We start from the raw sequence: 25,217 nt of genomic DNA, 5'->3' as shown, positions 1-25,217 counted from the left end.
TAACTAACCAGTATGTGCCAGGGGCCTTGCTGTGAGCTTTATGTAATTTTTAAATTAATTTTTCAAACAAACAAACAAAAAAAAAAAACAGTAAAGCTTTTGGAAAGGTGTTGTCCTTGTTTACAGAAAATTGAAATACAGGCAAGGGAAACTTGCCTGAGTTCACACAGGAAGTGAAGGAATTGAGATCTGAACCCACTTCCTCTTTGCTTATATTTCTCACGGATGCAGATCTCAGCCCACAAACCTAAGTGAGCATGACTGTCCTTTCATTCATATGCAAGTGAACTTAATTTTTCTAAATCCTGCCTGAACTGAACTTCTTGCCCAATTTTTTCATCTCATTTCCTGTTTCCCCCACACATGGGCAGAAAACAGACACTTTCGATGCTTCCTTTCCCACACCCTCTCCCCACATGCCAAGACCAGTGGTTCTGCTTTCAAAATAACATCCCAGCCAATTACAAACATTTCTGCCTGCCTTGCTTTCATGCTGGCGATTCATGGTTTACAATTCACCTCACATCCATCACCTCTTCCAATCCTCACAGCAAGCCTGCCAGGTAAGAAAGGCAAGGCAGGTGAGCCTCACTTCACAAACCTGGACACCAAAACCTGGCATGGGGGTGTGAAATACCCAGGTTGCAGAGTGGACTTGGGGCAAAGCTGGGACAGGAAACAAATCTGTTTTGTTCTGAAGTCTACCAGCTCTCTACAGTGGTAGCTTTTTATGCAGTTGTTGTAAGTAGAAACCACAGAGGAGTGATGAGAAAGCAAATCAATCAGCTAAATCCTGACCGTTTCATTGAATTCCTGGATCCAGCCATACCTGAAGCCGCTTCAGCACTCTCATCTCGATGTGTGAGAACTGCTGAAATGATTTACCTGCCAATTGTCAGCCTGGTCCTTCCAGCAGGAGTCACACTGATTCTTTTAAATATATATATTTATTTATTTATGCCTACAGGACGGGGGCACCGGCAGAGTTACAGGGGGTGAGAGGCTTCCCCAGAGACAGAGTGGGGAGCAGAACAGGCCGACTGACAAAGTACACTGCTGAGGGGAGCAGCGGACAGGTCAGGAGAGGTCTGCCGTGCCATGTGGGTCACCTCCCTGGCTGGGAATTGAATTCATGCTGAAGTGGCTTAACTTCTTAGTGCTGTGCTTTAACCTGCTGCGCCACCAAGGAGGACCCGATTCTTTTATGCAAGAAATGTTGACTGAGTGAAAGGAATAGAAACTCTGGGTTCCTAAGGGTGAGACCCAGTTTTGGAGAAAGGAAGGCTTCAAGCTAGGCACAGGCTGAGGCTGTGGTATGGATGAGCACTCTCACACCCAGAGAAGATCCCACAGAGGAGTTAGGATCTGTGAGAATCAAGGAACATTGGTTACTGGACCCCTGTTTGGCTAGTTGTGAATGAGTAGACTCAGATGTTGGCGTCAGAAAGATCTGTATTTGAGTTCTGAATTGGCCACTCATTAGCTGTGTTCATTGGACAAGATACTGAGCTTCCGTTTAACCTTTGTAATATATATAGTGCCAACAAAAGCTTGTCAGTTTCAAGTGATGTGGGGTGAGCATGAAGTAGTATAGTCGGTATAGATGAGTTTGGGGGGGAGCAGGGTAGGACAGCGGGAAGCACATGGACCCTGGAACCAGGTGCTGGCTTTGATTTCCAAGTCGGCCACATATTGGAGGTGTCATCTTGGGGAAGTCTCACTTATTTCTCTGCGGGTCGGTTTCCTCATGAATCAAATGAGTGTGCAGTAATAATACTTGCCTTACAAGGTGACATCCAACGTGCTTGCCTCTGGGCTGAGGACTGAATGGTTGTTTATTATTGTTATTACTATCAGGTTAGCGTTTCCTACACAGCACGTGATACCATTCCAGGAGGGGAGCGGGGAGCCTATATTTGCAAGGACTGTCCACTACAAATAATAGAAATTAACTCCGAATGTGCATATGACCCCGCGAGTCATTGGTTTATGCTACTGAAATACCCACAGGTGGTTGCATTGGATCCAGGCTTCAGAGCAATCAAGATGCAGACCATTAACACCCCATGGAGCTATCTGTTCTCTGTCTTGGCTCCCCCCAATTTTGTCCTCCCCAAGAGGGACTCTCGGCAGCTCCAGAGCCATCTACTTTCTCAGCAACCCAATGAAAAAGAACATTTTTCTGAACAGTTCTCCCGGAGGCTCTGGGATGGTCCTCACCTAACCAATATGGGCGTCTACCCACCCCCGAGCCAACCACTCTTCTCAGGGAGGCCGAGCTAGGTCAGACGGTGGCTTTTAGGCAACACAGCAGCCAAGCAGACCTGGAACTCCATCTGGTCATGACTGAATCACAAAGCTGCTGTGAGCCAACAGTGGGTGCCCCTCAACACCCACACACACAAACTGAGAATCACAGGCCATTGCCAGAAGGGAGAATGGATACCCCTCAGGGAACTAGAACAACTGTCCCCTCCAGAGTCCTGGGGCTCACCAGTGACCTCAGCATACCTTCAGCCAGGGTCACACTCTGCTCCTCCCCCACAGCCCTAGATCCTAAACCACCCAGTTAATGTTACCTAGTAGCAGACTCCAGGCCTGAGGCTCAGGACAGTGATGGAGCAAACTCCTGGGGCAGGCTGCCAGCTGAAAGGGGGTGCAGCAATGTGCTCTGGACTCTGCCCCCTTCACAGGGAGGTCTGCTCCTCTCTAAGGAGTGGGCTGGCCACAGGGGCCCCATGCAGAACAACCATGATCTTGGAAGGGGGAGGGAGGGGAGCAAATACTGGAAGGCACTGGGGGGAAAAGGAGGGCACTGGGGGAAAGAGGGGCCAGCACAAGATGCTTAGAGAAGAATCCAGACTTGGAGGAATAATACTCATCCCTTCATTTGTTTATTTACTTATTTAACCACCGACTGCATGCCAGGCCCTGGGAAGACAGCAGTGACCAAGATGGAGATGCATTCTCGGAATTTATAGTAGCATAGAACAAGCAAACAGACATATAATTAAACCTGTACTTAATTATTTACAATATGTCTCTCCCCAAAGAAAAGCATGGGGTGTTGTGAGAGCAAATAATTATAAGGCAGCCACCCGAGGACATGTTGGTGGTAAGATCTTAAGGACAAGTAGGAATTAATCACATGGAGAACGGGTAGAGCCGGGTAGCTGAAACAGAGCAAGTAGGTGCTAAGGGCCCGTGGCAGGTCTCAGACATCAGGCCCATGGCGGAAAAGCATGGAGGAGCTTCTCGAAAAGACTGGGCTCACATGCAGAAATTCTGATGCCCCTGGTCTGCAGTGTGTTGGCGCTATGTAAGGGCTTCTGATATCAGCCAGAACTCAGGGGCCTCTAAGTCCATGGGGTCCGTGGGCCAGCAAGCAAACTCAGCACCACTGAAGCAACCTCAGCACCACTGAAGCTAGTTAGAATTCCCAGAGGGGGCAAAAACTTGGATCTGTTCTACAGACTCAGAATCCACATCTTCAGGTTCCTATTTGAGGAGCGCTGACCGAGAGCATGATGAGTAGGGAGGTGGATAGGGTGAGGGGAATGCAGGTGGTGAGAGGCCATAGGGGTTTGCCCCCAGCGCATGGTTTGGCTCAACCCCACACCCACACAGCGCACACCCTCACAGCATGTGCACAGACAGTCACGTCGACACATGGGTACCATGGACCCCTTTCTAGCTTCTGCTTTTCCGAAATGCATTTGCATCTACCTCTGATAACCCCAAAGTCTCACCTCCTCCCTTCCCCATTATACACACATTCCTGTCCTCACACACATCCCACCCAGAGGCACTCCCTGCCACACCTGCACCCAACTGTAACTCAGAAAGACTCTGGCAGTGAGTGGGAAGGGAGAATGGGGAACCTGAAGGACCCCCCACTTCTTCCTCCTGCCCCAGGCCCTGTGTCCCAGCTCTGATTCAAGAGAGAAACCATGACATCCACACAGGTTACGGGGAGGTAACCGGGTTCATTACCTTGCAGAACTGAATCCCAGTGTGATGTTTGCTCAAAACGCCAGTACTATTCCTGGCTGTCAGGTGCAGTTAATGGTTGCTATGACAACCGTCCATGCTTAATGAATAGAAGAGAGTAAAAGACGCTGGATAAATGTCAGGGCCCTGGATGGATTTGCTTAGGAGCAAATCTGTTGGCACTGGGCAGAGCTGACCAGTGAAGGTTGAAATGAGCAGTCCAGGGTGGCTGGCAGCAAATCCAAGAGCCTGTCTCTCCCCTTGCTCAGCTCAGCAGAGTCAGAGGAGCAAAAAGTTTCAAGCAGTGTGGCTTTCTGTATAGTCAGTTTAAACACAAGGTCCCATGTTCATGTTTGATTTGGCAACATGTTTTTGGAGTCTGTAGTGTACAGAAACCTGAACCCAGACCTCTCAAAAGATGAAAAAAAAAAAAAAAAAGGCAAAACTGTTCTGGACTTTTTTAATGAAGAAAGTGCCAAATTAGGGTTGAGAAGCTTGTAGAAAGATAACATCAACAAAATGAGATAGGTCACATTGTGGAGGAAATTATCTGCAAAAAAACACATCTATTAAAAGACTGTGTCTTTAATATACAAGGAACTCTTAAAACTCAATAATAAGAAAGAAAGTGAATTAAAAATGGGCCAAATACACCTCATGAAAGCAGATACACAGGTGGCAAATAAGCATAGGAAAAAGTGTTCCACATCCTCAGTCATTGGGGAACTGCAGATTAAAACAGTCGGCACACCTAGCAGAATCGCCCAAATCCAGAAAACTGACAATAACAAGTGCTGACAAGGATGCAGAGCAGCAGGAATTCTCATTCATTGCCAGTGGGAATGCAAAATGGTACAGCCACCCTGGAAGATGGCTTGGCAATGACTTACAAATTAACATACTCAACACACAACCCACTAACCATGTTCCTTAGTATTACTCTAAGGAGTTGAAAATCTATGTCTGTATAGCAACCTGAACACAGATATTTATAGCTCCATTATTTATAATTTCAAAACCTGAAAGCATAACACTGTCCTTCAGTAAGGCCACCCAGACAATGAAATATCATTCAGGGATGAAAAGAAATAGGAGAGGACCTGAATTACTTACTGCAGAGCAAAAAAGCCAATCCGAAAAGGCCATTTACTGTATGATTCCAGCCACACAAAACCCTGGAGATGGTGAGAAGATACTCAAGGTCAAGGGTGAGGGTAGCAGAGTGCAAAGGATTGGGGGGCAGTGAAACTGGTCTGTGTGATGCTCTAAAGGTGGGAGAACATCACTATTTGTCCAGACACCACTGGGAGCTATGGCTTTGGGTGAAACTGCAGTAAATTCATCAGCTGTAACAAGTTACCCCTCTTGGAGAGGGGCATTGATAGAGGGGGTGATTGTGCATGTGGGGGGGGTAGGGACATGGAAATATTTGTGGCCAATTTTGCTAGGAATCTAAAATTACTCTTTAAAAGTCTATTTAAAATAATAGTCGCCCTCCCTGGTGGCGCAGCAGGTTAAAGCACAGCACTGAGAAGCTAAAGCCGCTTCCGCATGAGTTCGATTCCCGCCTGCCCCAGAGGTGACCACATGGTATGGCAGACCTCTCCTGACCCGCCCGCTGCTCCCCTCAGCAGTGGACTTCGTCGATCTGCCTGTTCTGCTCCCCACTCTGTCTCTGGTGAAGCCTCTCACCACCCCTGAGCCTCTGGCTTGTACCCCAGTTCTGTATGAATAAATAAATAAATCTTTAAAAAAAAAATAGTAACCCTTCAAAACCATCCCAACACTGTATTATAAGTGCCACTGACATCTACTTATTGGTGTCAGAAACCAAATGGAGGGTCCGTGATGAGCGATCAGTTCAGTTGAGTGGTGAGTCTCAGGTCTGTCAGCTTGTCCATCCGCAGAGCCCCCTTGAGAATGACATCCACTGGCACCTGTGAGTGTGAAGCTCAAGTCCGTGGGCTGGGCATCCTTTGCCTGCCCAGCCATAGGGAGGGACTCGGGGCTGTGTGAGGCTTACCTGGGGGAGACCACAGGCTAGTCTTCGATGGCCTCAGCTCCAGATCCTGTGAGAATAGACAACGCTCCATAGACCCTCCAAACCACAAAGCCGGCAGGCCTGCCCACGATGGAGCCACAGCCACATTTCACACAAGCCGAGTCCCAAGAGCTGACTCAGCAGGGGAGCCCTGGCTGGTGGGCACCAGGACCCGGGCAGAGTTCGTGAGCCCAGCTCCTCAGACGCTAACAATGTACCTTGAGTGGATCCCAGGAATGCCTGTGATTCTTACACAGGGAGGCAACTTCCCCAGCGCCCTGGAAGAGAAACAACCCCACTGAACAGCAGAGAAGGGGGGCTGAAGTCCTCCCCCCAGAGCAGCCACATCCGGTAGCCTACCCCGTCCCACCCACAGCCTGGAAGAGGGATTTCTTGGCTCCTGTTAATACCTGCCAAGGCAATGAAGACTTATATCATCTATCTATCCTCTGTCTATCTATCTGTTGTTTTATTATTGGGGTAACACTGGTTTACAACACTCCCTTTGAGTCAGGGACTAGGTCCACACCCCCTCAGATGTATATTGCCACATCACCCACACCACCATAGCCTCTACCCTGGGCCCTGGGGCTCCTCCCCCTGCTCCCTGCCAAGTTGCCTCAATTCTGCAGTAATATTTCTAAGGTCTATTTTGGTTCATTTGTCACTTCTTCATTTTGTTTCTCTATATTCCACATAAGAGTGTCCATCCGATCTCGGTTGTCCCCTCCAGAGAGGGGTCCTCCCCGTAGGATTTATTTTTTAAAGGCAAGGCCAGCATCACCATCTGAAATTGCCTTTCTTTTTACTGATATCTTTCTTTCATTTGTTTATTAGTTTATCACAGCTCTCTCCCCAGTAGAATAAACAGTCTTGAGACCCAGAATCTAGTATGATTAGTTAACTCAGACACCCCAAGTACCCACGACGGTGCTTAACACAAAACTAGTACCTCAGTGCACTCTGGTGAACAAAAGCATGGATTCGGGTGTGCACCCACACACAGCTCAGTTACACATGAAAGGAGGCTCATTTCTCCTTAACTCACTCACTCCTGTGCTTCTCTTATTAGAAGCCACAGGCCATGACGGCTACAGCCCAAGCGTTGCATCTTGCTCAGAGAGACCCAGTTTAATTCAAGCTCCTCATTATCTGTGAATTCATTACCCAAGTCCCTGCACACATGAGGTTGCACGGGCAGGTGAGCAAGCTCCATCTCCATATGGAAATGTGCATTAATGGCCTCATCCCTTATAAAACCCCTCTCAACTCAAAAACACCCACTCCATCCCACAGCCCACACCCCATCCCCATTTGATATTCTGCAATTCACTGTCTTTGTCTAGCAGCCTGTCTCTGATTGCCAGTTCTTGTCAACGTGTGACAGTACAATGCAAAAAGAGAGGCAGATCGATGGCAAAGTGAGATTGCACATCTAGCAAAATACGCAGGACTTCATAAAATGGGTGTGAGGGCATCAGGGATCCGGGAGCGATGTGTCAAATCAACCTGGCAGAGAGACAGCCGTTAACAGTAGAAGAAGAGAAAATCGACAAGAAGGATGGTGTGATAGGCACATGCGATGATTTGAATATCAAAGGATTAAGGAAGACCTTGAGAAAACAGAGGATGTGCTCAAATAGTTTTTGCAAAAATAACCCTCTTTGCCGTGAAAGTCAAACTTGATGATCCTGGCTGGAAAGTGAAAGATTCACATTGGACCATCTGTGACTTTATCAGAACACGATGCCTTTCTCCCTCCCCCACCAAAAAAATCAACGTCGCTTACTCTTTTTGCTCACCCTACTGCATCATTAGAAAAGATAAGGCGAAATCAGCAAGTTCTGGTAAACAGTCATTTCATTTTCAAGATAGAGTGGGAAGCACGTGTCTGGAATTTGCTGTTCACTAGAATAGGTGGGTCCTGTTTTCAGCAGCCACGTTTGAGGATGGCGGTTGTCAACCTTAGCTGGATGGTTAGAAACACCTAGAGGCTTAAAAAAAAAAAAATACCCAGATTAGTTAAGTAAGAACTTTTGAGGGTAGAACTCAAACACCTTATTATCCGACCTTTCCCCAACATGCTGCCCACCTTCAGAACCACCATTTTGTTTTGTTTTTTTTTTAAGATTTATTTATTTATGCATACAGAACTGGGGTACAGGCCAGAGGCTCAAGGGCGGCGAGAGGCTTCACCAGAGACAGAGTGGGGAACAGAACAGGCAAATCGACAAAGTACACTGCTGAGGGGAGCAGCGGGAGGGTCAGGAGAGGTCTGCCGCGCCATGTGGTCACCTCCAGTGCAGGCGGGAATCGAACTCAATGCGGAAGTGGTTTCAGCTTCTTAGTGCTGTGCTTTAACCCGCTGCACCACCAGGGAACCGTTTTGAGGCATCTTCCTCCTCAGGTAGTAGAACCGCTAGAACACCTGGAACCCAAACACATTTACTGTTGGTGGTAACACTTGCTTTTTTTAATCAAGGTGATGTTGGCTTACAGGACTATAAATGATTTAAGGTGCGGGCCGTGCCACACCTCACCCACCACCAAAGCCCCCATGAACCTCCACCCTCATCCACGGGGCCCCGCCCCTCTATATTCTCCTTCCCTTCACTTTCTGCCCCCCTGTGGCAGCCTCAATTCTTCAGTCTTGTATCTAGGGTCTGTTTTGTCTGTTCCTTTATATGCCACGTATCAGTGAAATGATCTGGTATATTTGTCTTTCTCTTTCTGACTTATTTCACTTAGCATAATCCCCTCCAGCTCATCTATGCTGTCACAAATGGCAAGATTTCATCTCTTTTTATAGTTGTGTATATACACCATATCCTAATCCATTCGTCCGTCATTGGGCTTTTAGGTTGTTCCCATAACTTGGCTATTGTGACTAGTGCTGCAATGAACATAGGAGTACATAGTCTGGAAATAGAATTGCTGGATCATTTCTTTTGCTTTCTTAGACCGGGAATTTGGTTGCACCAGTTAGACTCATGGCTGTGATGGGTGCCAAGCTCTGAGCACTAGGTTGGCAGTGATTCCAAGTGGGGCCAATTTCTGTTACCACTGCTAGACTGGGTAGGCTGTTGGGACTGTCCACCCTCACTCTGAGTTTCACTGGGCAGAAACTGCTCCAAGGAATGTCCCAATGTTAGCATGGGTGACGCTACAGTCACCAAATACTGCTCCCTGCCCATGGGAGGTGCTAGTGAAGGGTCCCTCCTGGAAGGTCATCAAGAACTCTGTTGAAGTTCTCTCTTTCCATCAGAAGAGTAGTATCCAGAAACAGCTGCCCCACTCGGGGTCTGCCCTCAGGGTCTGCACACTTGGAGAGGCTGGGACTCAGGGAGCCCTCATTTCCCCAGCACCCTCTACTCGGGGTCCCGACTTCAGTCCAAAAGCACCAAATGCGAGCTGACTTTGGATGACCCAGAAAACTGTGTCTGGCCCTTGCCCAAACTCAGCATAGCAGGTGGCCGAGGCGTATTCCTGCCGCAGTGTGACAGCTCCCCAAGCTCGCTGCTCGATTAGCCTTATGTGAGGACTCAGGCAAGACCCACATCAAATCCTGCAACGATGTGTGTGGGTCCCTGTGATGGTGGGGGAAGGAGACATTATCATCTCCCGCTTTTCACTGGTTTCCTCTCCCCATGCCGAGAATGGTAGGTGTGATAACATTAATAACTGCCCTTCGTTAACTCTCTTCGAGGCACACAGCACTGTGCTACAGGATGCTATTAAGAGCTGGACTTGGTGGCTAGACAAACCTTGGTTTATGCCTCAGTTTCCCCATCTACAAATGTACTTGTTGATGAACATACACTTTCAAATACCCTGTGCTAAGAATCATTTTAAAGCACTTGACAACCTTTTCTGGTCTTTTATAAAAAGTCCTTAAGGTGGGCCCTCCCTGGTGGCGCAGCAGGTTAAAGCACAGCACTGAGAAGCTCAAGCCACTTCAGCATGAGTTTGATCCCCACCCCGGAGTTGACCCACATGATGCGGCAGACCTCTGCTGACCCGCCCGTTGCTCCCCTCAGCAGTGTACTTTGTTGATCTACCTATTCTGGTCTCCACTGTCTCTGGTGAATCCTCTCACCACCCCTGTACCTCTGGCCTGTACCCCAGTTCTGTATGCACAAATATATAAATCTTTAAAAAAAAAAAAAAAGTCCTTAAGGTGGATCAATCATTATTCTGTTTACAGGTGAGGAAACTGAGACAAACATAAGTCATTTGTGGATAATTAGTGACACAGCCAGGACTCACACCCAAGCAGTCTGGCTCCAGATTCCAAGCTCCTCAGACCACTTTATGACCAATAGAAGAACCTACTCTGTGGGGACATAAGACATACCCAAAACACCTTAACCCAATGTCTGGCACAGAACACGTCTAAACAAGCAATAAATAAATAATAGAATTATCTCTTTGAAAATTCCCAACAATCTGCAGTTTATTGACATTCTACATATGAGTAGATCAAGACTCAAATAAATAATTCACCCAAGCTCATGCAACTGGTAGGTTAGGAATGGACAGAACAGGATTTGAACTTGGGCCTGAAGGCTATCAAGTTTCTACTCCAGCATTTCCCCTCCAGAGGTCTAATAGACACCAGCTGAAGAAGGCAACCTCCCTCCTCCCCCGAATGCAAGCATCTGCCTTATCTGTAAAAATTCATCCCCGGGCAGCCTCATCTCATCTCCCAACTCTGCCACGTTCTAGGTTGGGGGGGGGGGGCGCCACTGCTGGAATCTGAAAAGAGCTAGAATGGTCTTCCTGTAGAAACATGACAATCAGCCCATGTTCCAGATTCTCTCCCAACCCTTTCTGCTCCCTTGCTTGTTTGGAAGCTGCTCTGCTCCCCTTAAGTAGGTTGCCAGGCCCTGAGGAAGAGACAGAGCTGAGCTTGGTCCCTGAGCAGCCAGGTCTCTCCCACATTCTAGAGACCTGGTGGTCACAGCACAGGAGCAGGGAGTGGGTGCGCCCGCCAAGCCTCCACAATGGACTTCATTCCCCCCACTGGCCTCTTCCTGCTACTCTACACTGATTCCTGTCAGAGCCTTTGCATGCCCGGTTGCTGCTGCCTGGAAAAGTCCTTTCCTTGACTCTTCCTGGAATTTTTCCATCTCTTTATCCAGGGCTGAGTCCAGTGTCCTCCCAGATGACCTTCTCTAAAAGTGCCCACCTCCTGCCTCCATCCAGTACAAAGTCAACCTCACATTATCCTGTTCATTTCCTCCAAAGCTGGTCGTCTTGTTCACTGAGGCACTAGTCTATACACTGTCTCCAACAAAAACGTACATTCTGAGGACCAGAATTATCTTGGCCACTATTCAATCCTTAGGAGCTAAAACAGCTCTGGTACACCGTGGGTGCTTGGTAAATTTGGGGGAAGGATGAGGGGAAGTAAGGGAGGGAGGGAGGGGGGAGGAGGGAGAGAAGGAAAAAAGGAGAAAGGCAAAGGCTGAGCCAACTAATCACAGCCATACCTGCCCCATCCAGGTCACCAGCATCTCACTGCATCTCACCTGTGACCCTGGATGTGTCCCCCAGGCCAAACACCACAGAGCCTCTAAATGCCCTCACTACCTAAGTTCCTAAAGGACTTTTTCTCTCCCTCTATCTCATCATCACATGTGGTTTTCCACCCTGCCTGGAGCACACACCTCCCTTACTCTGATTAACTTCTAATTAACCTTCAGGTCTCAGCTTAGACATGATTTCATTCAACATTCAGTAACAAAAACCACTCTACTAAAATATCAGGTGTGAGAATTTTGGGTGATGAGGGAAGGGCTTTAAATCGGATGCTCTCCTCTAGCTACTGTTTGGCTCTTCTAATGATATACATAAATTCTTTTAATTAAACAGGGATTATCTGAACATGGGATAATGGACTGCTTCTTTAGAATATTGCTCTGCATTAAAAAAATCCTAATATATGTTATTTTTAAATGTCAGTTGCACCATGACTTAACCATAACAACTTTATTTTTATGGTTTAATGTCTCTGATGAGGTCATTGTAACAGATCTTTCATTCATTCTATTTTTTTTCCTGGCAAATTGCCATTAACTTCCCAAGAAGACTATTCTAGCACCTCAGATGGGGAAAAAAATGATCAATTTACCCCATTTTTCTGCCTCTCTCTTCATTCTATTTTATTTCTTCTTGCCCTAGAACTTGTAGAATCAGGGTACATAATACGGGCATCCTTATTTCCCTCTTGGTCTTACTGGGACATCCAGACTACAAGAAGGCGTCCACCTTACATGACGTGTTCCTCCCTTGTCCGAGCTGGACCTCAGCTGTGATCATCTTGCTTCATGAACACGGTTTCCTCTTCCAGGAGGAGGCTGTCGTCCCCACCAAGCCAGCCAGCCAACGATGCCTCGTCCCCTCCTGCCCACCTGCCCCATCTTCCACTGCAGGACCCTGTGTTCTCACAGCCAAGCTCTCATACCTGCCTGACCTCGGGGCCCCACCAGACCAGTCCCCAAACACCCACCACCCGGCTGGTTTCTGTTTCTCTCTACCCCAGAGCCTTAGCTTAACCCCTTCTGGGTCTGTGCGTGTCTGGGTAGCCCGATTTTGTCTTGCAGGGCAGATGTGAGTCTCATCCTCCCTTGCCCTGTCTCTTGTGGGCAAGTCCAATCCTACTTTTCTTAGATTTACTGATATGGGGAAATACTCATGAGAAAATGTGAGAACAGCCCGATCCCGATTTTGTAAAACTGCTTGTGTGTGAAAGCACCGAGGGGGAAAAAAAGCCTGGGAGGAAAGAGACAGAAATGCTAAATAACGGTTATTTCTGGGAGCTAGCAATATGCTTCTTACATGAATGGCCAAGTTCACTTTTTTGATGAGTGTTTGACTTGGGTGCCAGCAACTTCATTTCAGTGTGGAGTCTTCCTCAGGGAAATTCTTGATTCCCTTTCCTATTGCCTTTAAAACTCTCTCTGTGGCACCAATGTTCTGAAATCCCTACCTGAACCAATGGTAGTAATAACTATAGTTTATTGAGTTCTTACTATGGGCCAGCACTGTGCTAAGTGCTGAAGCCATTGCTTGACAAAGGTTTGAGAACATTGGTGCTGTAACTACTCTCACTGCCTCAGTGAATTCTAGTGACAATTCCAAGACTATCTTCATTCTGTAGAAGAAGAAAATGAGAGCTTGCCGCCAGGAGAGGCTGGTGTCCAGTTGAAACAATCTTTTCCTTTTGTTTGTTTTTTCTTCCAAACACTTAACGATGCAAAAACCCTGTTTAGTGGGTTACAGGGCACAAAGACAGGTGGTGGGCTGCTTTAGGCTATTAAAGACGGGTGGCTGGTTCTCCAGGAGAGCTCTCAGCTGGCTCTCAACCTAATTTCAAGCTGCCTAAAACCCCTTGGGTAACACCCATTCCACAAGCAGATGCAGGCAGGCGTGAAGCGCCTTATTCCCACATGGTCTGGCTTGTCTGTTTTCTTAATGTTTGAATTCCATCTTCAATGGAAACTTTCCTTCCTTTGAAATCTTCCCTGTGGGTAAAACAGTTCACATAGGTGGTGCCCCCACCACTGCCTTGCCCAGGAGCTGCTGCTGGGTCTCATGGGAAAAGCATAGTCGATGAGAAAACAGATCCACTGCCCCACTGATATCAGCAGGAGGAGCATAAAGAGGGAGGAGCACCAAGTGGGAGGAACACCAAGAGGGAGGAGCACTGAGAGGGAAGAACACCAAGAGGGAGGAGCACCATGTGGGGGGAACACCAAAAGGGAGGAGCACCATGTGGGGGGAACACCAAAAGGGAGGAGCATCATGTGGGGGGAACACCAAGAGGGAGGAGCATCATGTGAGAGGAGCACTAAATGGGAGGAGCACCATGTGGGAGGAGCATCACGTGGGAGGAGCAGCATGTGAGAGGAGCATCATGTGGGAGAAACACCATGAGGGAGGAGCACCATGTGGGAGGAGCAGCATGGGAGAGGAGCAGCATGTGGGAGGAGCATCACGTGGGAGGAACACCAAGAGGGAGGAGCACCAAATGGGAGGAGAACTATGTGGGAGGAGCACCAAGCGGGAGGACTATAACACTGCCTGATGAAGGACTTTGCTTACAAGTCTTAATTTTGTTGAGAAGAATGCAATGCACAGTAGTGGGCAGGGACTTTGACTTGGGAGCAGACTCACTTCCACAGCCTCTTATAGCTGTGTCCCTGGGAACACACTAGTTCACTAAGGTGCATGGTAAAATAGGGATCATTAAGACGGCAACCCCCTCAGGCTGTCGGAGCCCTACAGAGAACCAAAAGGGTAGTGTGCTTCAAGTGGCAGCTGGTGGGTCAGGAGTGCCTGGTGTGTGTTGGTATTTTGTCCAACCAGGTGGAAAGGGGATAGGGCTGAAAAACAAATAGAAATAGATGAATAAAATTTGAATACCTGAACACGAAAAATGAAGACCTTTTTGCAATACCAAGGAAGAAGCTTTGAGTCAGGCTTTCTTTTTAGACTCTTCTTGAGTCTTCAAGTTTACTCTTCTTCTTGGGCTTCTGCGTCCATTCTTCGCCCAGTGAGTGGAGACTCAGAACCAAGGGGGATGCTTTCATATTCTGTACATGATGGTGAAACGCCTCTGCTGGAAGCCCACTTAGCGTAAGAGGTAAATATATGGCTCATAATATGATCAAAATGGGCATAAAACAACAATGGCTTCTAATCGTAGTAAATGGGAAAAGCAATGGACTTTGAAACCTGGATTTTCTTTAAAATATTTATTTTTATTTATTTATGCATATAAGAACTGGGGGGTAAGCCAGAGGTGAGAGGATTCACCAGAGACAGAGCGGGGAACAGAACAGGCAGATTCACTGAAACACACTGCTGAGGGGGGCAGCGGAGGAGACAGGAGAGGTCTGCTGCGCCATGTGGGTGAGCTCCCTGGCCGGGGATTGAACTTGAGTCGCAGTGGCTTGAGATATCTTGATAGCACTGAGATTTTTACCTCTGTGCCAGCAGAGAGGCCCTGAAGCCTGGATTTAAAAGATTCATCCCCTCTCATCAGCTGTGGTGCTATATTGCTCATCACCAAATGTCAGTACCAATAGCCCCTACCCCCAAGCTAGCAGACAAGAGTAAATGGGATCAGGAAGATCAGGTTCACTCTGTGCCTGACCCACTGGATGCTCACCAGAAGTATTGACTATTACTATGATGTGCCTAGAGTTGGGCAGAAATGATCTGGTCTCAGGGATCGCCTTATTCAACTCTTACAGTAAGTGCTCTGGAATCTTAGACCTGCACTGTGTGACTCCAAACCTTGCCTGCTGCCCACGACACCACCCTGCCTCTCACCTCCAGCCTGTTACATATCATTGCGTGCTGTGCTGTGGTGAGAGGTTCTGCAAACGTTTGTCATTTCTAAGAAGTGGCAGAGACAGTGGTTGCCCCAGAGATGGGTTAATTGGCTAGTTCACAAGCACACACAATGAGTAGGTCAAACTGATGTTGAAGAAAGAAAAGGAAGCTAAATGCATTTGGTTTTCCCAGGACAGAATGGGAAAACTCTGTGTCTCCTGAAGGGGGGAGGCCACAGCGGAGCCCAGAAAGCTGTAATCCTGGGTGAGGGGCAGATCTGAGGATGGCGGTGTCAGAAATGAGCATTACTAGGGAGAGCAGGCTGTTTCCAGATCTAAGCCTAGAATCTGCACCTCGGATTCAGCAGATGTGGATAGGAACCTGGGCTCTCGTCCTTACCCGTGTGAGTGCCAGAAAAATTCTCATGCACGGTTTCTTCACCTGTAAATGCCATTCCTTTTCCCCACTCCAGAATGCAGTTGGGGTGGGTGAGGAGGTGAAGAGGAAAATATAAAACAAGATGGTGCTCATAATGAATGTTTTTGCTTCCTACATCTTTGCTCTTTGCTCTTCTAAGTAGATGCCAGCATCATGGAAAATCTAGGGAGCAGAAAATTTTAGCCTTCTGCTTTTTTTTTTTTAATATACAAATATTTTTACATCATTGTTCATTTTTTCACAATATATGCTTTCTTCTCTTGGGTGTACTCCTTGTAAAATTCCCGCCACCACTCCACCCCTGTGCCATCGCCATTGTCCCTTGCACTCTTCCCACCTCTGTTTTGATCCCTCTCCCTCTCCTGCAGAATATCTCTGATTCATAGTGGCCTGTTAATTTTGTTTTATTATCATTTTTTTTGTCCTGATCCCTTATTTGGGTCCCCTACATTCCTCCTATAATTAAAACCATCTAATCGTTTTCTTTTTCCTTCTGACCTATTTCACTGAGCATGATCCCTTCTGGCTCCATCCATGTTGCTACAAAAAGCCTTCTGCTTTTTATTTTTGTCTTTCCCTGGACTGGGTTCCTTTTCATGCCCTGAGAAGGATGGTGATGGGCAGGTGAGGAGCGTCCAGTGGCAACCAGAGAAGGATCTGCCCACGGGAGTGGGGGTCTGGGAAGCCTCCTCCCTCCCTCAGGACCACGTTTGTTCCTACAGGGGCTTTCCGAGGCGTGTGCAAGAAGATAGACCACTTCCCTGAAGATGCTGATTACGAGCAGGACACGGCAGAGTATCTCCTGAGTAAGTTCCCCAATTCTCAGGGCTCCCAGGGAAAGGAAAGAGGACCACCCCCACCCCCACCCCCCCACACACACACACTACTTCTGGGTCCTCAATACACTCTCCTAGAAATCGGTAACCAAAAAGGAGCTTTGGTTTCGGGCGGCGGGGTTTCTTCGCTACTAGATAGACATTCAAAGTGGTTCTCATAACTAAGTCTTTAATTTCAGTGACTTAACCACAAACATTTTAAAAAAAAGATTTATTTATTTATGTGTACAGAACTGGGGTACAGACCAGAGTGCAGGGGTGGTGAGAGGATTCACCAGAGACAGAGTGGGGAGCAGAACAGGCGACTGACAAAGTACACTGCTGAGGGGAGCAGCGGGAGAATCGGGAGAATCGGGAGAAGTCTGCCGCGCCATGTGGGTCACCTCTGGGGCAGGGGATCGAACTCATGCGGAAGTGGGTTTAGCTTCTTAGTGCTGTGCTTGAACCCACTGCTCCACCAGGGAGGGCCATGTAAACTATTTTTTTGTTGTTTAAAGAAGGAAAAGTAGATGAGTCAAAACTGGGAAGTTCTTTTCAGTCTGTGTCTGCTTAGGAGAAAATCTAAGGAATTTTATCAACTCGAATACAAGTTTTCACCCGCCCCCACCAGGGTTGACGTGCTCATGGGCAAAGTGTGAGTGGTAAGGTGCTAATGGACAAGGTCCTAAGAGCCAGGCCTGGGAGATAAAAGGCAGAGCAAGTTCACCACCTCTCCACACTGAGTGAGAGTGGTGTCCCCAAGGTCAATTGCCTCTAGGACACGGGACTGTCACTAAAGCAGCATCTGTTCTGTGTCACTCTAAGCTTTGCCTGATGCCCAGGGTAGCCCCTGTCTCTCAATGGAGTGGACTTACAGCACAGGCCTGGGTTCTGGGGTTCACTCTCTCTGACTTCCAAAACAGGGGGCAGACGGGGCAAGTTAATTGCCTATCTTTTAAATGAACAAAAATGAAGAATTGGATATCATCTGTCAAACAAGTTCACAAGAAATAAATAAGCAAATGCACATCACCCCCAAATGGGGCCCGCACATCATGGTGAAGCCACACGCGTCTATTCTTTTCTGGCTGCATGAGGTCAGCAACAGCAAAGTCAGCTATGGACTTGGTCCTGCCCCTTGATCCAGGTACACTGAGACCTGGAGGCTTAATGCAATTTAAATGTAATTTTTTCGATGAGGTGTGTCCAATTCATTCAAATGGAACATTCTAAGGCTTTGATTCATTCACTTCAGGGATCTTAAATGTGTGGTTTGGGTCGTTTTGTTTTTAAATTGTTCTTATAAGTTGAAACTTGAAGAGACTGTCCTGTTTGGGTTGTTTATGATTCACATAGCTCAAGATGAGTGTTTTTAAAGTTAAAGTCATTTTCAGCCCTCCTTATCCCTGATTCTCTCACAGATGGGCAATCATATATGTGCTTTCGGTCCACATAGGAACCTTAAATCACCCAGGGGATTAAACCAGACAAGTCATGTGGGGGTTAAATTAAAGGACTAGTCCTATCCAAGTTTACTTTTCCAGAAGCTAATGGTCCATATATTTCTCTCTTTTGCATCCTTGTCCAGCTGCTAGATTTACTCAAATGCTCGTTAGAATTTATAGCAGCAGCTCACAGAGATTAGGTGTGGGGAATAAAAACATCCTTAAAGATGTGGCTTCATCCAAGTTGAGGGGATGGACATGTTACATGCACCCCCTCAAGAAATGACTTTAGAATCATCCCCCATGGAAGTTTACAAAATGCCCAGAGTTTTGCTTTATTTTTCTTTCCGACTTGGATGAAACATTTAATGACTTTCCTGTTAAAAACAGACAGAACTGTGGCTTCAAGTTCACAAATTGTGAAACCAATTTTAAGTTCTTCAAAGAAGTGGATTACTTTCCCAACAACATGTTTTTTTCCTGGGAAGGTGGGGAGAAAGGGTCCTTGCCCTCACCCATGAAAACAGCGAAGGTGAAAATCCTGGGTTCCATGTTCAATGCACAGGCAATAAGCATTTTCCTTCTTCTGCAATCTGTCAAAGCATCTTTTGCTATTTAATGCGACACTCCCTGAACATAAGGACCCTGTTGGGTGGGTGCACATCCTGGAAAGTGACTGGGGGGCTGCACCGATCCCAACTCTCCCAGCATCATGCGGGGGGGGGGGGTGGCCAGGAACAGGGCAGGGAAGTGGGCAGCTGAGGACAGCTCAGAGAGAAGAGGGTGAATGTGGGGAGGCGGTGGGTGGTGGGACCCTCAAGAATCAAAGCTCTGAGTCCCCAGTGACTGCAGAGTGGGGTCTGCAAGCGTGGGGTCCTGTACTACGGTTACCCCAGGTTATCTTCGGGCTCTGTCCTGCCCAAGTGCTATTTTGCCCTCAGGGTCCCCCATGCGTGGGGGGTGGATCCTGGGGCTGGCTGGGGTGCAGACCGAACCCTGTCTCCCCCCCGCAGGGGCTGTGAGGGCCTCCAGCGTCTTCCCCATCCTCAGCGTCACCCTGCTCTTCTTCGGCGGGCTCTGCGTAGCAGCCAGCGAGTTCCACCGCAGCAGACACAACGTCATCCTCAGCGCCGGCATCTTTTTTGTCTCTGCAGGTGAGTCTGGCTCCAGCCCAGAGATCTTCCCAGACACCAAGCCCATGCCAGGCCCCCAAGCACACGGTGATGCTATGCAGTGTAGGCAAATAGCCAATATGTTGTCTTAAGGAGAAGGACCCACTATAATTGAAATCCAAGATTCTGACTCTTGATTGGAGTGGAATAAAGGAAAGCTGAGGTACAGAGGAGAGGCCAGCTCAGCTCAGAAAGGAAGAGATTGACCCATCAGAGAGCTCATGTTTGCAGAGGGTCGGTGTGGTACACTCATCGGAGACTGGCTCAGTGTGTTTTAAAGGCTTCAACTTTCTGACCACTTGGGCATGTTCACACACTCTAATTTTGGAGACAGGTACTTGCTGGGTAAATGTTGTTCACAGTTTTTTAAGATCTCAAAAATCCTACTGTTCTGAGGTTCTCTGGGCATGAGGTAAACCCAGCAGTCTCAGATGCTCTCAACACGGGGGATGACTGTGAGAGATATAGTCCTGAGAAGGGGTCCTGTTCTCTGCCTCTGTCTCCCCCCATTTTCTGCTCCTGTCCTCTGCTCTCTCCTCATTTTCTCCTTTCCTCTGTGCCTCCATCACTTTCCTTCTCTTCCCACCCCAGTCCTCAATCAATCCCATCTGGATGAAATGTCTCCAGAACAGGGCTGTAGGGGAGAGAAGGCTTGGCTCTTTGGTAATGACTTACGAACTTTGCATAATAATGACAGAACTACCGGGATGGAAACTGGGGGGAGGGTACAGAATGGTGAGTGCCAGGACTGATCTTCCTGGATTTGAACTCCAACTTCATCTGTGGAAGCTCGGGGATGTTACCAAGTCTATGTAGCTTGGTTCGCTCCATTATAAAATGTTAAATAACAATAGGGGCTACTAGTAGGAATGTTGGAAGGAGGCTGACTGGAAAGAGCGCAGTCTCGTTTTCCAGCATTGGAAGGGCGGGACATAGTTCCAAATATGAAACATCATGGTCCTGGCCCTTCTACTATACCTCGCTTGGGTTGCTTCTCCATGATTTCCCTTTCCATTAGGTGGGGAAGTTGAACAGATACACCCAGCGGTGTCTCCGGGAACCAACTCAAGCACCAAACCAGGAAAGGAAGCCGCCATCTTGCCGGGGGATGTGGTCAGCCCTATAGCGGGTGTGGCCCCGAAGGATACCTGGCAACATGTGGCAAATGCCCGGATCTGTTTTGCTTGGAGGCATGCTGTAGTCACTGGTGGTCCAACTAGACCTCCTGGGCTCTGACTTACCCAGAGGAGGGTGTATATGCTGGCATGAATGCTTCCTAAACAGATCATTATTTTCTCCCTCAAGGGGATTGTCAGGGAAGAGTGACACCAGCAGCTTTCTTTTCAGGAGTAGCATTCTGAGAAATGGAAGATGAATTAGACACCTTTGGGATCTGGGAAACATGAAAAGTAGCCAGAAGGTTGGGGCCAAATCCTGGACCTCCCACTGGTGTCCCAGACAAGCCCAGCCTACATTTTTCCATTTATAAACTGAAAGTTTTGAAGGATTCAACACTTTCCAAGGCTATTAGTTGCTCAGCTCTAAGAATCTTTGGTTTCAACAAGCAATCAATGTCTTTATGAAGCATCTCCTGGATGCCAGGCATGGTGCATCATGCCCAAGAAAGTGGCGATGTGGTACAAATCTTAGATCTGCTTCTTAGCTTTGCAACCTCAGACAGGTTTCTTCACCCGTCAGTGCCTCAGGTTTCTCGTCTGAGAAATGGAGAAAACAATTCTATCTGCTTTGAGGCTGTTATGAGATGTGTTCATATAGGTCAAGGGCATAAAATCAACCTAGCACCCGGTAACTTCTTGAGAGATGGTAGCTGTTGTTACATACATTGTACCTACTACTGAATGTTCATGCAACTAAATTTATTCATTCAATGAACAGATATGCACCTGCCTGGGTTAGGCTCTGGACTAGGAGCTAGAAGTGTATCTCTGAGCAAAATTAGCCTGCTCCCTGCCCTCTAGGAGTTGACAGTCTGGTGCTTGAGAGAAACTGATTGCTCACGTACATCTTGTTCTTCTTAAGTTTTGTCACTGAAATTTAAATCCACCTGAGGATAACAAGCAGTTCTTAGTTTATCATTTCCATTTATTAGGAAGTTACTTTTCTTCTCTGTACAAGGTGGGTAATTTTTTTTTTTAAAACAAACTCAGTGCAATGATGAATTGAGATGGTGCACACAGACTTCACCGAGTCTGGCACATACTACTCTGTAAAGAAAAGAAAACTAACCTGCTCTGACATCTGAGCCTCTCTTTGAACTTCTTTTCTTTTTTTTCCCAGCAAGCATTCATTTCATTTTGGGGGGAGTGGGCTTCCCAAACGTTACCACCAAAATTTCCCTGCAAGGGAGGTGGGAACTTTGCTGGAGGCCACCTTCATTGAGCTGAAATGTCTTTGACGGCTGTCTTCCATTTACACTTAAAAATTCATGTGAATCCTGCTCTCTCTTCCTTATTATATCCGTGTTCATTTTAATGCAAAAGAATGTTTTCCCTGCTAATCTTCAAGTCAAGTTGACATTCCAGGAATTGGAGCTGCTTTTCGTCCTTTGGTTTCCTGCAGCCTGACACGGCACTGGTTGTGTCAAGTACTATGTTAGGAAATAGCTCAGTACTATGTTAGGAAATAGCTCAGGGGTTAGAACTCACTACCTACCTGCTAAGTGCCTGTGCTTTTCCAAGAGAGAAGGTACAGTGCAGAGACTGGCCCTTCCTCTTGGGGTAATTCCCAGGTGGAAGATGGCCAGATATCATATTCAGAATATTCTTTCCTTTAATGTATGAGCACCAGTCAGTCCAAAAAAGAGCCCTGGAGCAGAGTTCAGTGCCCCAGCTGTGTCAAATATTAAACTCTCAACGGCTGACTATGGGGAGAATCTGAGGATCCCAGAAAGAGTATGGCACATTCAAGGAATGGAGGACTCAGGAGACCACTAGAAATGGCAATTACCAACTGGAGCTGGAAAGTACAGCAAAGGACAAACTTCATCTAGTCCTACCCTATAAGTAGACCAAACTTGGATACCAGCCAATGTATCAATCTCTATGAGTCACTGTTTGCCACAAGGCCGGGATGAGGTTCTTGAAGCAAAGGGACACAGAGACATCCTGCCTTAAGAGTAATGACGTGAAAAAGGTGGCCAGAGATGAGAACAGCTCTGGGACCTCGGATCCCATGGTTTCTTCTTACCGTTCCCTGAGGACATCAATCCCCCTCCAACTGGCCAGGCAGCTACTTCCAGTGCTACTCCATTGTCATAAGTGCAGGGGGTTAAGTCTGCAGTTCTTACCTACTGGGGGCAATAACCTCATGCTCCCCAGTTCCTGAGCCAGTCTAAACAATTACCTTACCCTGTACTGCTAAGAAGACTTAATAAGCAAATGTCCCTTTCCCTATGGGGTTTAATTGTTCCCCAAACTGATGCCCCAATCGCATATCTATTCATTGTTCTGCTACATTTGAATTCTGGATAAGCACTTCCAACTCAGCCTCCCCAAATCTGCCCTTTTCTCTAAACCCAGTCCCTCTGCTGACTTTATTTTAACTTGAGGCCACCTACTACCCCATCATTTGAGCTAGAACCCTCATAAGTCCTTTCACATTTTATAGGCAGTAGCATCTCCTGGCTCACTCCTATTCGGTTTTCCAGATGGTCACATCTCCTGAACCACTGTCGATGTGCCCTTGTTGGAGGCTGACTGTATTTTGCTCGAGCTGCATTTACATGCCAGGAACCTGTTCTTGTTTGTTTTACCCTCCTTATGATTTAGTGCCAGCAATTTATTGTTGATGGAATGAATCGCTTCTTAGGGAAGATGCATGTGTTGAAATCTGCTGCACTCGCTGTGGGAGTAGGATGTATTCATTAGCTGAACACACATCCTTCAGGACTGAATGTTTCCCACAAGACAAAGAAGAGCTCAGCCGTTGGGTTTCCTGGACATGCATCCATTTTCCTCTCGTCCTCTTCCTCTACATTTTCTATAAATAGTTCAAGACCGAAAGTGACAATTATGGCTGGGGTTTATAAAAGATTTGTTTTTCTTTTCCCTTCTCTTAGGGTTAAGCAACATCATTGGCATCATAGTTTATATATCAGCCAATGCGGGAGACCCTGGGCAGCGTGACTCCAAAAAAAGCTACTCGTACGGCTGGTCCTTTTACTTCGGAGCCTTCTCTTTCATCATCGCAGAAATCGTGGGAGTAGTGGCTGTGCACATCTATATAGAAAAACATCAGCAGTTACGTGCCAGATCCCACTCGGAGTTCCTGAAGAAATCCACCTTTGCTCGCCTTCCACCCTACAGGTATCGATTCCGGAGGCGGTCAAGTTCTCGCTCCACGGAGCCCAGATCCCGAGACCTCTCCCCCATCAGCAAAGGCTTCCACACCATCCCTTCCACTGACATCTCTATGTTCACCCTCTCCCGGGACCCCTCAAAGATCACCATGGGGACCCTGCTAAACTCCGACCGGGACCATGCTTTTCTACAGTTCCACAACTCCACGCCCAAAGAGTTCAAAGATTCGCTGCATAATAATCCAGCCAACAGGCGCACCACGCCCGTATGAACTGACCTCTGCCCTCTGCCCTCTGCCCTCTGCCCCAGCACAGCCTTGGGGGCAGGGTCCAGAGGTGTCTCTGAGGTTGCATGGCATGGTCCTCGTGATGGTATTACTTTTTGCAAAGAATGAAACCAAATGGACTCAGCCCTCCCCCACTCTGCCCCTGGCCCTCCCAGCCCTATTAACTCCCTTCCCTATTTTTTCAAAGCAGTCCCCTTGACATCATTCCTCTCTGTGTATCTGTCCCAGATGTTTCCTTCTTCCTTCTTTACTAGAAGGACCGCCACATTCTTCCCTCCTTGGAAGAGGACTTTACTGAAAGTCACAGTTGGTCACTAGGGGGTCTCCCCGGGCCCCCCACCAGGCGTGTGCACAGTTGTCTCTCCATTGTCCACACAAATCCTCAGGACACCGGTGCCCACGGTGTCCTGAGAGAGGCATTCAACTCTCCGTGTTAGAAAATCATGACCAGAAATCAAAGATGTCAGAGCCCTGAAGCAGCTAATGTAATAAGCACTCATGTTATTAAAGGTTTGGCCTTGTCGTAACCAAGAGACTTGGGGTGTCTTGTCTCTTCTGAGTTCTTCCTGCACGTTGATTGCTATCAACTGGCTCGTCCGTGGGAAACTGAGCTCAGGTAACCAACATGCTGTCACTAGAGGGAAACCACCTTCACTTCTTGAGGCCAACAAGGTACTTCCCAGTGGGGAGTCTTTCGCTGGGGCCCCCGGGGCTATCTGGGGATGAGCCTGTGAGTGCTGGTTCCAAAAATCTGACCCTGGCACACAATAGCTCTAGGATGTGGATCAAGTTCAGCTAACCTTGCAACCTCTGTCTCTTCATCTGTATACCAGGATAGAGGAGTAGTGCTTTCCTCTGTCAAGTAGAGAGGCTTAAATCTAAGTGCTAGGTATAAAGTGATCAGCACACTGTAAATAAGCATTATTCTTTATTAAATGTCAGGATGAATCTAGGCAGAGTGGGCATTGCTTTTGTCTGCTTGGGTTACTGTAGCAAAATATTCTTAACTGGGGGCTTGAACAACAGACATTTATTTCTCACAGTTCCAGAGGCTGGGAAGACCATGGTCAGGAGGCTGATAGGTTCAGTTCTCGGTGAGGGCTTTCTTCCTGGCTTGTAGTCAGATGCCTTCTTGCAAAGCCCATGAGGGAGGGGAGCGAGGCCTTTCTTCCTCTTCTTATAATGTCATCACAAGGGCCCCACCCTTATGACTTCACCTGATTCTACCTCCAAGGCCCCATTTCATCACACTGCTCATTACATCACACACACATAAGGGCTTCAACATAGGAATCAAGGGCAGGGAGGCTGGATGATGCTGTCCTAGCATTATTGCAGGCAGATAAAAGCCCAATAGGAGTGATTCAAC

General features: G+C 47.5%; 1 protein-coding gene across 1 annotated transcript in view; it reads left to right on the top strand.

Moving 5' to 3' along the window:
• The window catches only part of CACNG3 (calcium channel, voltage-dependent, gamma subunit 3), a 74,709-nt gene extending 50,334 nt beyond the window's left edge, over nt 1-24,375 (top strand). The window contains exons 2-4 of the mRNA XM_004692059.2: nt 16,534-16,617; nt 19,085-19,225; nt 23,322-24,375. Of these exons, the coding sequence (XP_004692116.1) occupies nt 16,534-16,617; nt 19,085-19,225; nt 23,322-23,833 (737 nt within the window). The 3' untranslated portion in view covers nt 23,834-24,375. The remainder of the gene's footprint in view (nt 1-16,533; nt 16,618-19,084; nt 19,226-23,321) is intronic.
• Nucleotides 24,376-25,217: the final 842 nt, after the last annotated feature.

This window comes from Condylura cristata, unplaced genomic scaffold (assembly GCF_000260355.1).
Source record: "Condylura cristata isolate star-nosed mole 26May11 unplaced genomic scaffold, ConCri1.0 scaffold00032, whole genome shotgun sequence".
Classification (NCBI taxonomy): Eukaryota; Metazoa; Chordata; class Mammalia; order Eulipotyphla; family Talpidae; genus Condylura; species Condylura cristata.
The sequence above is the reverse complement of the archived record's forward strand: the minus strand, read 5'-3'. Positions and strand labels throughout refer to the sequence as shown.